General features: G+C 42.8%; 1 protein-coding gene and 42 non-coding genes across 47 annotated transcripts in view; 42 read left to right on the forward strand and 1 right to left on the reverse strand.

Moving 5' to 3' along the window:
* The window catches only part of LOC116613873 (centriolin), a 140,608-nt gene that overhangs the window by 104,264 nt on the left and 23,142 nt on the right, over positions 1–13,202 (reverse strand). For all 5 annotated transcript variants that reach the window (XM_048730955.1, XM_048730959.1, XM_048730958.1 and 2 more), the window contains one exon: positions 12,807–13,007. In XM_048730955.1, coding sequence (XP_048586912.1) covers positions 12,807–13,007 — 201 coding nt within the window. The remainder of the gene's footprint in view (positions 1–12,806; positions 13,008–13,202) is intronic.
* On the forward strand, positions 32–104 carry Trnai-aau. Its single transcript has one exon. It is a non-coding gene; the product is annotated as a tRNA-Ile (tRNA).
* On the forward strand, positions 369–441 carry Trnai-aau. The gene has a single exon. It is a non-coding gene; the product is annotated as a tRNA-Ile (tRNA).
* Trnai-aau lies at positions 985–1,057 on the forward strand. The gene has a single exon. It is a non-coding gene; the product is annotated as a tRNA-Ile (tRNA).
* Trnai-aau lies at positions 1,326–1,398 on the forward strand. Its single transcript has one exon. It is a non-coding gene; the product is annotated as a tRNA-Ile (tRNA).
* Positions 1,663–1,735, forward strand: Trnai-aau. The gene has a single exon. It is a non-coding gene; the product is annotated as a tRNA-Ile (tRNA).
* On the forward strand, positions 1,851–1,932 carry Trnal-uag. The gene has a single exon. It is a non-coding gene; the product is annotated as a tRNA-Leu (tRNA).
* On the forward strand, positions 2,005–2,077 carry Trnai-aau. The gene has a single exon. It is a non-coding gene; the product is annotated as a tRNA-Ile (tRNA).
* On the forward strand, positions 2,268–2,340 carry Trnai-aau. The gene has a single exon. It is a non-coding gene; the product is annotated as a tRNA-Ile (tRNA).
* Trnai-aau lies at positions 2,758–2,830 on the forward strand. Its single transcript has one exon. It is a non-coding gene; the product is annotated as a tRNA-Ile (tRNA).
* Positions 2,940–3,021, forward strand: Trnal-uag. The gene has a single exon. It is a non-coding gene; the product is annotated as a tRNA-Leu (tRNA).
* Positions 3,094–3,166, forward strand: Trnai-aau. The gene has a single exon. It is a non-coding gene; the product is annotated as a tRNA-Ile (tRNA).
* Positions 3,277–3,358, forward strand: Trnal-uag. Its single transcript has one exon. It is a non-coding gene; the product is annotated as a tRNA-Leu (tRNA).
* On the forward strand, positions 3,431–3,503 carry Trnai-aau. Its single transcript has one exon. It is a non-coding gene; the product is annotated as a tRNA-Ile (tRNA).
* Positions 3,614–3,695, forward strand: Trnal-uag. Its single transcript has one exon. It is a non-coding gene; the product is annotated as a tRNA-Leu (tRNA).
* Positions 3,768–3,840, forward strand: Trnai-aau. Its single transcript has one exon. It is a non-coding gene; the product is annotated as a tRNA-Ile (tRNA).
* Trnal-uag lies at positions 3,951–4,032 on the forward strand. The gene has a single exon. It is a non-coding gene; the product is annotated as a tRNA-Leu (tRNA).
* On the forward strand, positions 4,330–4,402 carry Trnai-aau. Its single transcript has one exon. It is a non-coding gene; the product is annotated as a tRNA-Ile (tRNA).
* On the forward strand, positions 4,518–4,599 carry Trnal-uag. The gene has a single exon. It is a non-coding gene; the product is annotated as a tRNA-Leu (tRNA).
* Trnai-aau lies at positions 4,672–4,744 on the forward strand. The gene has a single exon. It is a non-coding gene; the product is annotated as a tRNA-Ile (tRNA).
* On the forward strand, positions 4,860–4,941 carry Trnal-uag. The gene has a single exon. It is a non-coding gene; the product is annotated as a tRNA-Leu (tRNA).
* On the forward strand, positions 5,014–5,086 carry Trnai-aau. Its single transcript has one exon. It is a non-coding gene; the product is annotated as a tRNA-Ile (tRNA).
* On the forward strand, positions 5,355–5,427 carry Trnai-aau. The gene has a single exon. It is a non-coding gene; the product is annotated as a tRNA-Ile (tRNA).
* Positions 5,692–5,764, forward strand: Trnai-aau. The gene has a single exon. It is a non-coding gene; the product is annotated as a tRNA-Ile (tRNA).
* On the forward strand, positions 5,875–5,956 carry Trnal-uag. Its single transcript has one exon. It is a non-coding gene; the product is annotated as a tRNA-Leu (tRNA).
* On the forward strand, positions 6,308–6,380 carry Trnai-aau. Its single transcript has one exon. It is a non-coding gene; the product is annotated as a tRNA-Ile (tRNA).
* Trnai-aau lies at positions 6,650–6,722 on the forward strand. Its single transcript has one exon. It is a non-coding gene; the product is annotated as a tRNA-Ile (tRNA).
* On the forward strand, positions 6,908–6,980 carry Trnai-aau. The gene has a single exon. It is a non-coding gene; the product is annotated as a tRNA-Ile (tRNA).
* On the forward strand, positions 7,174–7,246 carry Trnai-aau. Its single transcript has one exon. It is a non-coding gene; the product is annotated as a tRNA-Ile (tRNA).
* On the forward strand, positions 7,510–7,591 carry Trnal-uag. Its single transcript has one exon. It is a non-coding gene; the product is annotated as a tRNA-Leu (tRNA).
* Positions 7,664–7,736, forward strand: Trnai-aau. The gene has a single exon. It is a non-coding gene; the product is annotated as a tRNA-Ile (tRNA).
* On the forward strand, positions 7,847–7,928 carry Trnal-uag. Its single transcript has one exon. It is a non-coding gene; the product is annotated as a tRNA-Leu (tRNA).
* Positions 8,001–8,073, forward strand: Trnai-aau. The gene has a single exon. It is a non-coding gene; the product is annotated as a tRNA-Ile (tRNA).
* Trnal-uag lies at positions 8,184–8,265 on the forward strand. The gene has a single exon. It is a non-coding gene; the product is annotated as a tRNA-Leu (tRNA).
* Positions 9,572–9,644, forward strand: Trnai-aau. The gene has a single exon. It is a non-coding gene; the product is annotated as a tRNA-Ile (tRNA).
* Trnal-uag lies at positions 9,755–9,836 on the forward strand. The gene has a single exon. It is a non-coding gene; the product is annotated as a tRNA-Leu (tRNA).
* Trnai-aau lies at positions 9,909–9,981 on the forward strand. The gene has a single exon. It is a non-coding gene; the product is annotated as a tRNA-Ile (tRNA).
* Trnal-uag lies at positions 10,092–10,173 on the forward strand. Its single transcript has one exon. It is a non-coding gene; the product is annotated as a tRNA-Leu (tRNA).
* On the forward strand, positions 10,246–10,318 carry Trnai-aau. The gene has a single exon. It is a non-coding gene; the product is annotated as a tRNA-Ile (tRNA).
* Positions 10,583–10,655, forward strand: Trnai-aau. The gene has a single exon. It is a non-coding gene; the product is annotated as a tRNA-Ile (tRNA).
* Trnal-uag lies at positions 10,766–10,847 on the forward strand. Its single transcript has one exon. It is a non-coding gene; the product is annotated as a tRNA-Leu (tRNA).
* On the forward strand, positions 11,129–11,201 carry Trnai-aau. Its single transcript has one exon. It is a non-coding gene; the product is annotated as a tRNA-Ile (tRNA).
* Positions 11,465–11,546, forward strand: Trnal-uag. Its single transcript has one exon. It is a non-coding gene; the product is annotated as a tRNA-Leu (tRNA).

Here is a 13,202-nt window from a genome sequence, read left to right on the forward strand (position 1 = left end):
TAAACTAAATCGCTGTAGTTGTATATCAGTTGGTCCGTTAGCTCAGTCGGCAGACCGTGGTGCTAATAACGCTAAGGTCATGGGTTCGAGCCCCATACGGACCAGCAGTTTATTTTTAACTAACCATAGTTGTGTTGACTAGCTAGTCTTTTATTCAGCAACAAAGTTTTCCACAGACTAGATTAAATTGTTGTGATAACAATATTGAAGAAACGGTAGCGTGGCAGAGCGGTCTAAGGCGCTGGTTTTAGGCACCAGTCTCGAAAAAGGCGTGGGTTCCAATCCCACCGCTGCCAATTGATTTATTTTTGTAGGTTACTTTTGCTGCCTTCTTTTGTAAACTACATTGCTGTAGTTGTATATCAGTTGGTCCGTTAGCTCAGTCGGCAGAGCGTGGTGCTAATTACGCTAAGGTCATGGGTTCGAGCCCCATACGGACCAGCAGTTTATTTTTAACTAACAATAGTTGTGTTGACTAGCTAGTTTTTTATTCAGCAACAAAGTTTTCCACAGACTAGACTAAATTGTTGTGATAACAATATTGCAGAAACGGTAGCGTGGCCGAGCGGTCTAAGGCGCTGGTTTTAGGCAGCAGTCTCGAAAGAGGCGTGGGTCCGAATCCCACCGCTGCCAATTGAAATATTTTTGTAGGTTACTTTTGATACCTTCTTTTGTAAACTAAATCGCTGTAGTTGTCATGGGTCATGGGTTCGAGCCCCACACGGACCAGCAGTTTATTTTTAACTAACCATAGTTGTGTTAACTAGCTAGTCTTTTATTCAGCAACAAAGTTTTCCACAGACTAGAATAAATTGTTGTGGTAACAATATTGCAGAAACGGCGAGCGGTCTAAGGCGCTGGTTTTAGGCACCAGTCTCGAAAGAGGCGTGGGTTCGAATCCCACCGCTGCCAATTGAATTATTTTTGTAGGTTACTTTTGATACCTTCTTTTGTAAACTAAATCGCTGTAGTTGTATATCAGTTGGTCCGTTAGCTCAGTCGGCAGAGCGTGGTGCTAATAACGCTAAGGTCATGGGTTCGAGCCCCATACGGACAAAAAGTTTATTTTTAAATAACCGTCAATGCAGTTGTGTTGACCAGCTTGTCTTTTATTCAGCAAAAACGTACTCCACAGACTTGACTAATTGTTGTGATAACAATATTGCAGAAACGGTAGCGTGGCCGAGCGGTCTAAGGCGCTGGTTTTAGGCACCAGTCTCTGAAGAGGCGTGGGTTCGAATCCCAATGTGCCAATTGAATTATTTTTGTAGGTTACTTTTGATACCTTCTTTTGTAAACTAAATCGCTGTAGTTGTATATCAGTTGGTCCGTTAGCTCAGTCGGCAGAGCGTGGTGCTAATAACGCTAAGGTCATGGGTTCGAGCCCCATACGGACCAGCAGTTTATTTTTAACTAACCATAGTTGTGTTGACTAGCTAGTCTTTTATTCAGCAACAAAGTTTTCCACAGACTAGATTAAATTGTTGTGATAACAATATTGAAGAAACGGTAGCGTGGCAGAGCGGTCTAAGGCGCTGGTTTTAGGCAGCAGTCTCGAAAGAGGCGTGGGTTCGAATCCCACCGCTGCCAATTGAATTATTTTTGTAGGTTACTTTTGATACCTTCTTTTGTAAACTAAATCGCTGTAGTTGTATATCAGTTGGTCCGTTAGCTCAGTCGGCAGAGCGTGGTGCTAATAACTCTAAGGTCATGGGTTCGAGCCCCATACGGACCAAAAGTTTATTTTTAAATAACCGTCAATACAGTTTTGTTGACTAGCTAGTCTTTTATCCAGCAAAAACGTTCTCCACAGACTTAACTAATTGTTGTGATAACAATATTGCAGAAACGGTAGCGTGGCCGAGCGGTCTAAGGCGCTGGTTTTAGGCACCAGTCTCGAAAGAGGCGTGGGTTCGAATCCCACCGCTGCCAATTGAATTATTTTTGTAGATTACTTTTGATACCTTCTTTTGTAAACTAAATCGCTGTAGTTGTATATCAGTTGGTCCGTTAGCTCAGTCGGCAGAGCGTGGTGCTAATAACGCTAAGGTCATGGGTTCGAGCCCCATACGGACCAAAAGTGTATTTTTAAATAACCGTCAATGCAGTTGTGTTGACCAGCTTGTCTTTTATTCAGCAAAAACGTTCTCCACAGACTAGACTAATTGTTGTGTTAACAATATTGCAGAAACGGTAGCGTGGCCGAGCGGTCTAAGGCGCTGGTTTAAGGCACCAGTCTCTGAAGAGGCGTGGATTGTATATCAGTTGGTCCGTTAGCTCAGTCGGCAGAGCGTGGTGCTAATAACGCTAAGGTCATGGGTTCGAGCCCCATACGGACCAAAAGTGTATTTTTAAATAACCGTCAATGCAGTTGTGTTGACCAGCTTGTCTTTTATTCAGCAAAAACGTTCTCCACAGACTTAACTAAGTCGGAAGAGCGTGGTGCTAATAACGCTAAGGTCATGGGTTCGAGCCCCATACGGACCAAAAGTTTATGTTTAAATAACCGTCAATGCAGTTTTGTTGACTAGCTAGTCTTTTATTCAGCAACAAAGTTTTCCACAGACTAGATTAAATTGTTGTGATAACAATATTGCAGAAACGGTAGCGTGGCAGAGCGGTCTAAGGCGCTGGTTTTAGGCACCAGTCTCGAAAAAGGCGTGGGTTCCAATCCCACCGCTGCCAATTGATTTATTTTTGTAGGTTACTTTTGCTGCCTTCTTTTGTAAACTACATCGCTGTAGTTGTATATCAGTTGGTCCGTTAGCTCAGTCGGCAGAGCGTGGTGCTAATTACGCTAAGGTCATGGGTTCGAGCCCCATACGGACCAGCAGTTTTTTTTAACTAACAATAGTTGTGTTGACTAGCTAGTTTTTTATTCAGCAACAAAGTTTTCCACAGACTAGACTAAATTGTTGTGATAACAATATTGAAGAAACGGTAGCGTGGCAGAGCGGTCTAAGGCGCTGGTTTTAGGCACCAGTCTCGAAAGAGGCGTGGGTTCGAATCCCACCGCTGTCAATTGAAATATTTTTGTAGGTTACTTTTGATACCTTCTTTTGTAAACTAAATCGCTGTAGTGGTATATCAGTTGGTCCGTTAGCTCAGCCGGCAGAGCGTGGTGCTAATAACGCTAAGGTCATGGGTTCGAGCCCCATACGGACCAGCAGTTAATTTTTAACTAACCATAGTTGTGTTGACTAGCTAGTTTTTTATTCAGCAACAAAGTTTTCCACAGACTAGACTGAGTTGTTGTGATAACAATATTGCAGAAACGGTAGCGTGGCCGAGCGGTCTAAGGCGCTGGTTTTAGGCACCAGTCTCGAAAGAGGCGTGGGTTCGAATCCAACCGCTGCCAATTGAATTATTTTTGTAGGTTACTTTTGCTACCTTCTTTTGTAAACTAAATCGCTGTAGTTGTATATCAGTTGGTCCGTTAGCTCAGTCGGCAGAGCGTGGTGCTAATAACGCTAAGGTCATGGGTTCGAGTCACATACGGACCAGCAGTTTATTTTTAACTAACCATAGTTGTGTTGACTAGCTAGTCTTTTATTCAGCAACAAAGTTTTCCACAGACTTGACTGAGTTGTTGTGATAACAATATCGCAGAAACGGTAGCGTGGCCGGGCGGTCTAAGGCGCTGGTTTTAGGCACAAGTCTCGAAAGAGGCGTGGGTTCGAATCCCACCGCTGCCAATTGAATTATTTTTGTAGGTTACTTTTGATACCTTCTTTTGTAAACTAAATCGCTGTAGTTGTGTATCAGTTGGTCCGTTAGCTCAGTCGGCAGAGCGTGGTGGTAATAACGCTAAGGTCATGGGTTCGAGCCCCATACGGACCAGCAGTTTATTTTTAACTAACCATAGTTGTGTTGACTAGCTAGTCTTTTATTCAGCAACAAAGTTTTCCACAGACTAGACTAAATTGTTGTGATAACAATATTGCAGAAACGGTAGCGTGGCAGAGCGGTCTAAGGCGCTGGTTTTAGGCACCAGTCTCGAAAGAGGCGTGGGTTCCAATCCCACCGCTGCCAATTGAATTATTTTTGTAGATTACTTTTGATACCTTCTTTTGTAAACTAAATCGCTAACTAACCATAGTTGTGTTAACTAGCTAGTCTTTTATTCAGCAACAAAGTTTTCCACAGACTAGACTAAATTGTTGTGATAACAATATTGCAGATACGGCGAGCGGTCTAAGGCGCTGGTTTTAGGCACCAGTCTCGAAAGAGGCGTGGGTTCGAATCCCACCGCTGCCAATTGAATTATTTTTGTAGGTTACTTTTGATACCTTCTTTTGTAAACTAAATCGCTGTAGTTGTATATCAGTTGGTCCGTTAGCTCAGTCGGCAGAGCGTGGTGCTAATAACGCTAAGGTCATGGGTTCGAGCCCCATACGGACCAAAAGTTTATTTTTAAATAACCGTCAATGCAGTTGTGTTGACCAGCTTGTCTTTTATTCAGCAAAAACGTTCTCCACAGACTTGACTAATTGTTGTGATAACAATATTGCAGAAACGGTAGCGTGGCCGAGCGGTCCAAGGCGCTGGTTTTAGGCACCAGTCTCTGAAGAGGCGTGGGTTCGAATCCCACCGCTGCCAATTGAATTATTTTTGTAGGTTACTTTTGATACCTTCTTTTGTAAACTAAATCGCTGTAGTTGTATATCAGTTGGTCCGTTAGCTCAGTCGGCAGAGCGTGGTGCTAATAACGCTAAGGTCATGGGTTCGAGCCCCATACGGACCAAAAGTTTATTTTTAAATAACCGTCAATGCAGTTGTGTTGACCAGCTTGTCTTTTATTCAGCAAAAACGTTCTCCACAGACTTGACTAATTGTTGTGATAACAATATTGCAGAAACGGTAGCGTGGCCGAGCGGTCCAAGGCGCTGGTTTTAGGCACCAGTCTCTGAAGAGGCGTGGGTTCGAATCCCACCGCTGCCAATTGAATTATTTTTGTAGGTTACTTTTGATACCTTCTTTTGTAAACTAAATCGCTGTAGTTGTATATCAGTTGGTCCGTTAGCTCAGTCGGCAGAGCGTGGTGCTAATAACGCTAAGGTCATGGGTTCGAGCCCCATACGGACCAAAAGTTTATTTTTAAATAACCGTCAACGCAGTTGTGTTGACCAGCTTGTCTTTTATTCAGCAAAAACGTTCTCCACAGACTTGACTAATTGTTGTGATAACAATATTGCAGAAACGGTAGCGTGGCCGAGCGGTCCAAGGCGCTGGTTTTAGGCACCAGTCTCTGAAGAGGCGTGGGTTCGAATCCCAATGTGCCAATTGAATTATTTTTGTAGGTTACTTTTGATACCTTCTTTTGTAAACAAAATCGCTGTAGTTGTATATCAGTTGGTCCGTTAGCTCAGTCGGCAGACCGTGGTGCTAATAACGCTAAGGTCATGGGTTCGAGCCCCATACGGACCAGCAGTTTATTTTTAACTAACCATAGTTGTGTTGACTAGCTAGTCTTTTATTCAGCAACAAAGTTTTCCACAGACTAGATTAAATTGTTGTGATAACAATATTGAAGAAACGGTAGCGTGGCAGAGCGGTCTAAGGCGCTGGTTTTAGGCACCAGTCTCGAAAAAGGCGTGGGTTCCAATCCCACCGCTGCCAATTGATTTATTTTTGTAGGTTACTTTTGCTGCCTTCTTTTGTAAACTACATCGCTGTAGTTGTATATCAGTTGGTCCGTTAGCTCAGTCGGCAGAGCGTGGTGCTAATTACGCTAAGGTCATGGGTTCGAGCCCCATACGGACCAGCAGTTTTTTTTTAACTAACAATAGTTGTGTTGACTAGCTAGTTTTTTATTCAGCAACAAAGTTTTCCACAGACTAGACTAAATTGTTGTGATAACAATATTGCAGAAACGGTAGCGTGGCCGAGCGGTCTAAGGCGCTGGTTTTAGGCAGCAGTCTCGAAAGAGGCGTGGGTTCGAATCCCACCGCTGCCAATTGAAATATTTTTGTAGGTTACTTTTGATACCTTCTTTTGTAAACTAAATCGCTGTAGTTGTCATGGGTCATGGGTTCGAGCCCTACACGGACCAGCAGTTTATTTTTAACTAACCATAGTTGTGTTAACTAGCTAGTCTTTTATTCAGCAACAAAGTTTTCCACAGACTAGAATAAATTGTTGTGGTAACAATATTGCAGAAACGGCGAGCGGTCTAAGGCGCTGGTTTTAGGCACCAGTCTCGAAAGAGGCGTGGGTTCGAATCCCACCGCTGCCAATTGAATTATTTTTGTAGGTTACTTTTGATACCTTCTTTTGTAAACTAAATCGCTGTAGTTGTATATCAGTTGGTCCGTTAGCTCAGTCGGCAGAGCGTGGTGCTAATAACGCTAAGGTCATGGGTTCGAGCCCCATACGGACCAAAAGTTTATTTTTAAATAACCGTCAATGCAGTTGTGTTGACCAGCTTGTCTTTTATTCAGCAAAAACGTTCTCCAAAGACTTGACTAATTGTTGTGATAACAATATTGCAGAAACGGTAGCGTGGCCGAGCGGTCCAAGGCGCTGGTTTTAGGCACCAGTCTCTGAAGAGGCGTGGGTTCGAATCCCAACGCTGCAAATTGAAATATTTTTGTAGGTTACTTTTGCTACCTTCTTTTGTAAACTAAATCTTAGTATTTGTATATCAGTTGGTCCGTTAGCTTAGTCGGCAGAGCGTGGTGCTAATAACGCTAAGGTCATGGGTTCGAGCCCCATACGGACCAGCAGTTTATTTTTAACTAACCATAGTTGTGTTGACTAGCTAGTCTTTTATTCAGCAACAAAGTTTTGCACAGACTAGACTGAGTTGTTGTGATAACAATATTGCAGAAACGGTAGCGTGGCCGAGCGGTCGAAGGCGCTGGTTTTAGGCACCAGTCTCGAAAGAGGCGTGGGTTGTATATCAGTTGGTCCGTTAGCTCAGTCGGCAGAGCGTGGTGCTAATAACGCTAAGGTCATGGGTTCGAGCCCCATACGGACCAGCAGTTTATTTTTTTAAAATAAACATCAATGCAGTTGTGTTGACCAGCTTGTCTTATATTCAGCAAAAACGTTCTCCACAGACTAGACTAATTGTTGTGATAACAATATTGCAGAAACGGTAGCGTGGCCGAGCGGTCTAAGGCGCTGGTTTAAGGCACCAGTCTCTGAAGAGGCGTGGGTTGTATATCAGTTGGTCCGTTAGCTCAGTCGGCAGAGCGTGGTGCTAATAACGCTAAGGTCATGGGTTCGAGCCCCATACGGACCAAAAGTGTATTTTTAAATAACCGTCAATGCAGTTGTGTTGACCAGCTTGTCTTTTATTCAGCAAAAACGTTCTCCACAGACTTAGCTAAGTCGGAAGAGCGTGGTGCTAATAACGCTAAGGTCATGGGTTCGAGCCCCATACGGACCAAAAGTTTATGTTTAAATAACCGTCAATGCAGTTTTGTTGACTAGCTAGTCTTTTATTCAGCAACAAAGTTCTCCACAGACTAGCCTGAGTTGTTGTGATAACAATATTGCAGAAACGGTAGCGTGGCCGAGCGGTATAAGGCGCTGGTTTTAGGCACCAGTCTCGAAAGAGGCGTGGGTTCAAATCTCACCGCTGCCAATTGAAATATTTTTGTAGGTTACTTTTGATACCTTCTTTTGTAAACTAAATCGCTGTAGTTGTATATCAGTTGGTCCGTTAGCTCAGTCGGCAGAGCGTGGTGCTAATTACGCTAAGGTCATGGGTTCGAGCCCCATACGGACCAGCAGTTTATTTTTAGCTAACCATAGTTGTGTTGACTAGCTAGTTTTTTATTCAGCAACAAAGTTTTCCACAGACTAGACTGAGTTGTTGTGATAACAATATTGCAGAAACGGTAGCGTGGCCGAGCGGTCTAAGGCGCTGGTTTTAGGCACCAGTCTCGAAAGAGGCGTGGGTTCGAATCCCACCGCTGCCAATTGAATTATTTTTGTAGGTTACTTTTGCTACCTTCTTTTGTAAACTAAATCGCTGTAGTTGTATATCAGTTGGTCCGTTAACTCAGTCGGCAGAGCGTGGTGCTAATAACGCTAAGGTCATGGGTTCGAGTCCCATACGGACCAGCAGTTTATTTTTAACTAACCATAGTTGTGTTGACTAGCTAGTCTTTTATTCAGCAACGAAGTTTTCCACAGACTTGACTGAGTTGTTGTGATAACAATATCGCAGAAACGGTAGCGTGGCCGAGCGGTCTAAGGCGCTGGTTTTAGGCACAAGTCTCGAAAGAGGCGTGGGTTCGAATCCCACCGCTGCCTTCGACACTGTCAATCGTGAACTTCTCTTTTCGATCCTTGGCAAACTAGGATGCCCACCAAAGTTCATAAGTATAATAAAGAAGCTATATTCTGATGTTCATGCTAGGCTAATCGTAGACGGAGAGCTAACTCGAGCATTTGAATACAACTGTGGTGTCAAGCAAGGATGTAAGTTAGCACCAACTCTATTCGGCATCTATGCTGCTGTCCTGCTCTGGTTGGCCTTTAATAAAATTGAACACACCTGCAGCATCAAGATAAGATTCCGATTTGATGGTAATCTCTTCGATCTTCGCAGGCTCAAAGCAAAAACAAAAGTCCTTACGGAATTCATCAGGGAGGCACAGTACGCTGACGATATCGCCTTATTTAGCGATACCCCAGAGGGTCTGCAGTCTTTACTTACATCGTACAATGAACTTGCTAAGAGAATGGGGATGCGCATTAACACTAAAAAGACGGAGACTATGTGTATTGGTAATACTGCCGACTTTTATGTTGATGGCATTAAGCTGGTCAATGTTACTCACTTTAAATACCTTGGTAGTATCCTGTCAAGTGACTGCTCAATGAGAGCGGAGCTCACATCTCGTATACAAGCTGTATCATGTGCTTATGGTCGCCTTCGAAAGAGAGTTTTCGACTCACGTGATCTCACTGTACCAACCAAGATCGCTGTTTATAATCAATGTCTGATGCCTCTCTTATTGTACGGTAGTGAGACATGGACTGTATATCAGCATGAAGTTAGAGAACTTCGTACTCTGCAACAACGCCATTTACGCCTAATCCTCAAGATCAAGTGGGATGACTATATAAGCAATGAAGACGTCCTCCGTCGTGCAAACGTAGATGATATTGAAACAAAATTAGCTAGAAATCGTTTCCGCTGGCTTGGTCACCTCTGCCGAATGGACGATGACAGAGTGCCTAAGCAGCTATTATTTTCGGAGCTAGAACACGGGTCTCGCCCAGTTGGTCGTCCTAAACTAAGATTCAAGGACATTTTGAAAAAAGACCTCAAAATTGGATGCGTCCTTGAAGCGTGGAACTATCATGTACATAATAGAAAGGAATGGAGGGCGATCACAAAAAACATCTGCACGTCATACGACAAAAGAAGATATGAAACCTATTTAAAACAAAGGGAAGCTCGCCGTAAAAGGGCGGAGAACAGTTAAATACAAACTGTGTTATACCCGTTCGCGGGTGCAGGCTGCGTTACCTATTACCAATTGAATTATTTTTGTAGGTTACTTTTGATACCTTCTTTTGTAAACTAAATCGCTGTAGTTGTGTATCAGTTGGTCCGTTAGCTCAGTCGGCAGAGCGTGGTGGTAATAACGCTAAGGTCATGGGTTCGAGTCCCATACGGACCAGCAGTTAATTTTTAACTAACCATAGTTGTGTTGACTAGCTAGTTTTTTATTCAGCAACAAAGTTTTCCACAGACTAGACTGAGTTGTTGTGATAACAATATTGCAGAAACGGTAGCGTGGCCGAGCGGTCTAAGGCGCTGGTTTTAGGCACCAGTCTCGAAAGAGGCGTGGGTTCGAATCCAACCGCTGCCAATTGAATTATTTTTGTAGGTTACTTTTGCTACCTTGATTTGTAAACTAAATCGCTGTAGTTGTATATCAGTTGGTCCGTTAGCTCAGTCGGCAGACCGTGGTGCTAATAACGCTAAGGTCATGGGTTCGAGTCACATACGGACCAGCAGTTTATTTTTAACTAACCATAGTTGTGTTGACTAGCTAGTCTTTTATTCAGCAACAAAGTTTTCCACAGACTTGACTGAGTTGTTGTGATAACAATATCGCAGAAACGGTAGCGTGGCCGAGCGGTCTAAGGCGCTGGTTTTAGGCACAAGTCTCGAAAGAGGCGTGGGTTCGAATCCCACCGCTGCCAATTGAATTATTTTTGTAGGTTACTTTTGATACCTTCTTTTGTAAACTAAATCGCTGTAGTTGTGTATCAGTTGGTCCGTTAGCTCAGTCGGCAGAGCGTGGTGGTAATAACGCTAAGGTCATGGGTTCGAGCCCCATACGGACCAGCAGTTTATTTTTAACTAACCATAGTTGTGTTGACTAGCTAGTCTTTTATTCAGCAACAAAGTTTTCCACAGACTAGACTAAATTGTTGTGATAACAATATTGAAGAAACGGTAGCGTGGCAGAGCGGTCTAAGGCGCTGGTTTTAGGCACCAGTCTCGAAAGAGGCGTGGGTTCCAATCTCACCGCTGCCAATTGATTTATTTTTGTAGGTTACTTTTGCTGCCTTCTTTTGTAAACTACATCGCTGTAGTTGTATATTAGTTGGTCCGTTAGCTCAGTCGGCAGAGCGTGGTGCTAATTACGCTAAGGTCATGGGTTCGAGCCCCATACGGACCAAAAGTTTATTTTTAACTAACCATAGTTGTGTTGACTAGCTAGTCTTTTATTCAGCAACAAAGTTTTCCACAGACTTGACTGAGTTGTTGTGATAACAATATCGCAGAAACGGTAGCGTGGCCGAGCGGTCTAAGGCGCTGGTTTTAGGCACCAGTCTCGAAAGAGGCGTGGGTTCGAATCCCACCGCTGCCAATTGAAATATTTTTGTAGGTTACTTTTGATACCTTCTTTTGTAAACTAAATCGCTGTAGTTGTCATGGGTCATGGGTTCGAGCCCCATACGGACCAGCAGTTTATTTTTAACTAACCATAGTTGTGTTGACTAGCTAGTCTTTTATTCAGCAACAAAGTTTTCCACAGACTAGACTAAATTGTTGTGATAACAATATTGCAGAAACGGTAGCGTGGCCGAGCGGTCTAAGGCGCTGGTTTTAGGCACCAGTCTCGAAAGAGGCGTGGGTTGTATATCAGTTGGTCCGTTAGCTCAGTCGGCAGAGCGTGGTGCTAATAACGCTAAGGTCATGGGTTCGAGCCCCATACGGACCACAAGTGTATTTTTAAATAACCGTCAATGCAGTTGTGTTGACCAGCTTGTCTTTTATTCAGCAAAAACGTTCTCCACAGACTTAGCTAAGTCGGAAGAGCGTGGTGCTAATAACCCTAAGGTCATGGGTTCGAGCCCCATACGGACCAAAAGTTTATTTTTAAATAACCGTCAATGCAGTTTTGTTGACTAGCTAGTCTTTTATTCAGCAACAAAGTTCTCCACAGACTAGACTGAGTTGTTGTGATAACAATATTGCAGAAACGGTAGCGTGGCCGAGCGGTCTAAGGCGCTGGTTTTAGGCACCAGTCTCGAAAGAGGCGTGGGTTCGAATCCCACCGCTGCCAATTGAATTATTTTTGTAGGTTACTTTTGCTACCTTCTTTTGTAAACTAAATCGCTGTAGTTGTATATCAGTTGGTCCGTTAGCTCAGTCGGCAGAGCGTGGTGCCAATAACGCTAAGGTCATGGGTCCGAGCCCAATACGGACCAGCAACAAAGCCTTACATCAACTAGACTAAAGTGTTGTGATGTTAAAGTTACCTGATAATTACACCTTAGGAAATGGAGAAAAAAGGCGGGGAAATAGAGAAAGCTGCTCTGGTTGAGAGATATAATGGTGTAATTCGAGACCACCCTTGTGGAAGGAGCGGTAATTTGAAGATAAATGCAGCCTTATCAGTCGCTCGCGCGCCGTGATTTCGCGCCACTGGCGAAAGTCTCAAAACTTTCCGCAATTTTCTCATACTTTTTCCCAAGCCTATTTTAAAGCAGAAACTCCGTTTTATAGCTTGAATGTTGTTTAGCCATTAGACAATTTAAGTGTTCTTGCATTATTTTTTTTTCTAGATCTCCATTATGACAACTAGGGAGATGTTTATTGAATAATCCTATGAAATTGTCTGTTTTTCTTGACTCTAAACAACTGATTGATTCGCTCCTAATTCTTCCCAAAAGAAGTAAAATTTAAAGCAAAAAAATATGGCTTAACGATGTTCACATATAAAGGACTTGCCCCAAAGCAGTTTGGAAGTTTATTAAATCCGCAAATAATAAGAAAAAGATAGAAGTTTACTGTTGGCGTGACGTCCTCGTTGAGCCACTGGAACATCAGGCCTGTCAAAATATTCAAAGTGTTCAACCATCACATAAACCCAATATCGAACCCTTGTTTATTGTAAACTCCCAAGATTAATCAGTTCTTTTGTCACTTTGGTGCTTGTTTTGGGCACCTTAATTTAATACAAGTCAGTTAGAGCAGCGTGTATTATGGCATTTGTATGAATATTATAGAAGTGTTTTGTATTTGCGGGCTTGTCTGAAAATGGACTGAGCAACACGCTACAGCTATTCCCTTTGTAATCCGAAAGAAATTATATTAGATTGGACTTACTGTTTTGAATAAACTCTTTGGATGTTTTTTGTTTGTTTGTTTGTTTGTTCGCATGTTCCCAGGCCTCGAACTTTTGCGTAATATCTTCTCATTTCGATATTTTTTTTAAATTTATAGTTGCCGCTGCTGAACTAAGCAAAACAACTTCGATGAATTGATAATTTTCTTTCATACGATGTGTGATTGGATGCAGTATTCTTTCTTATAAACTCACCCTGTAACTGCTGGTTTCCCTGTGCCGCTTGATCATGTGACTCTTGCAATCTCTGTTCAAGTCCCTCTTTTTCTTGCTGTAACTGACCAATTGCCTCTTGCTGTTGGGCCACCTGTGTTTTCATGGCTTCTAGATGTTTGTTAAGATCATTGATTATACTTTTTAGTTCCGCCTGTTGTGCAGACTTGTCAGCGGTCTTACCTAAAATGGAGAGTTGTCAATGTACGCCTTGTCAGCGGTTGCCAGCGGTAACAGCCAGATGTAAAATGTCAGTTTTGATGGGTACTAATTGATCGTAACAGATTAATAACTCCAGCGATACCAGAACCATACATTTACGAAATTTAATTGATAATTTTTACGACGTAAAAACACCAAGTATATTAACATGTGTGC

Source organism: Nematostella vectensis, chromosome 8 (genome assembly GCF_932526225.1).
Source record: "Nematostella vectensis chromosome 8, jaNemVect1.1, whole genome shotgun sequence".
Classification (NCBI taxonomy): domain Eukaryota; kingdom Metazoa; phylum Cnidaria; class Anthozoa; order Actiniaria; family Edwardsiidae; genus Nematostella; species Nematostella vectensis.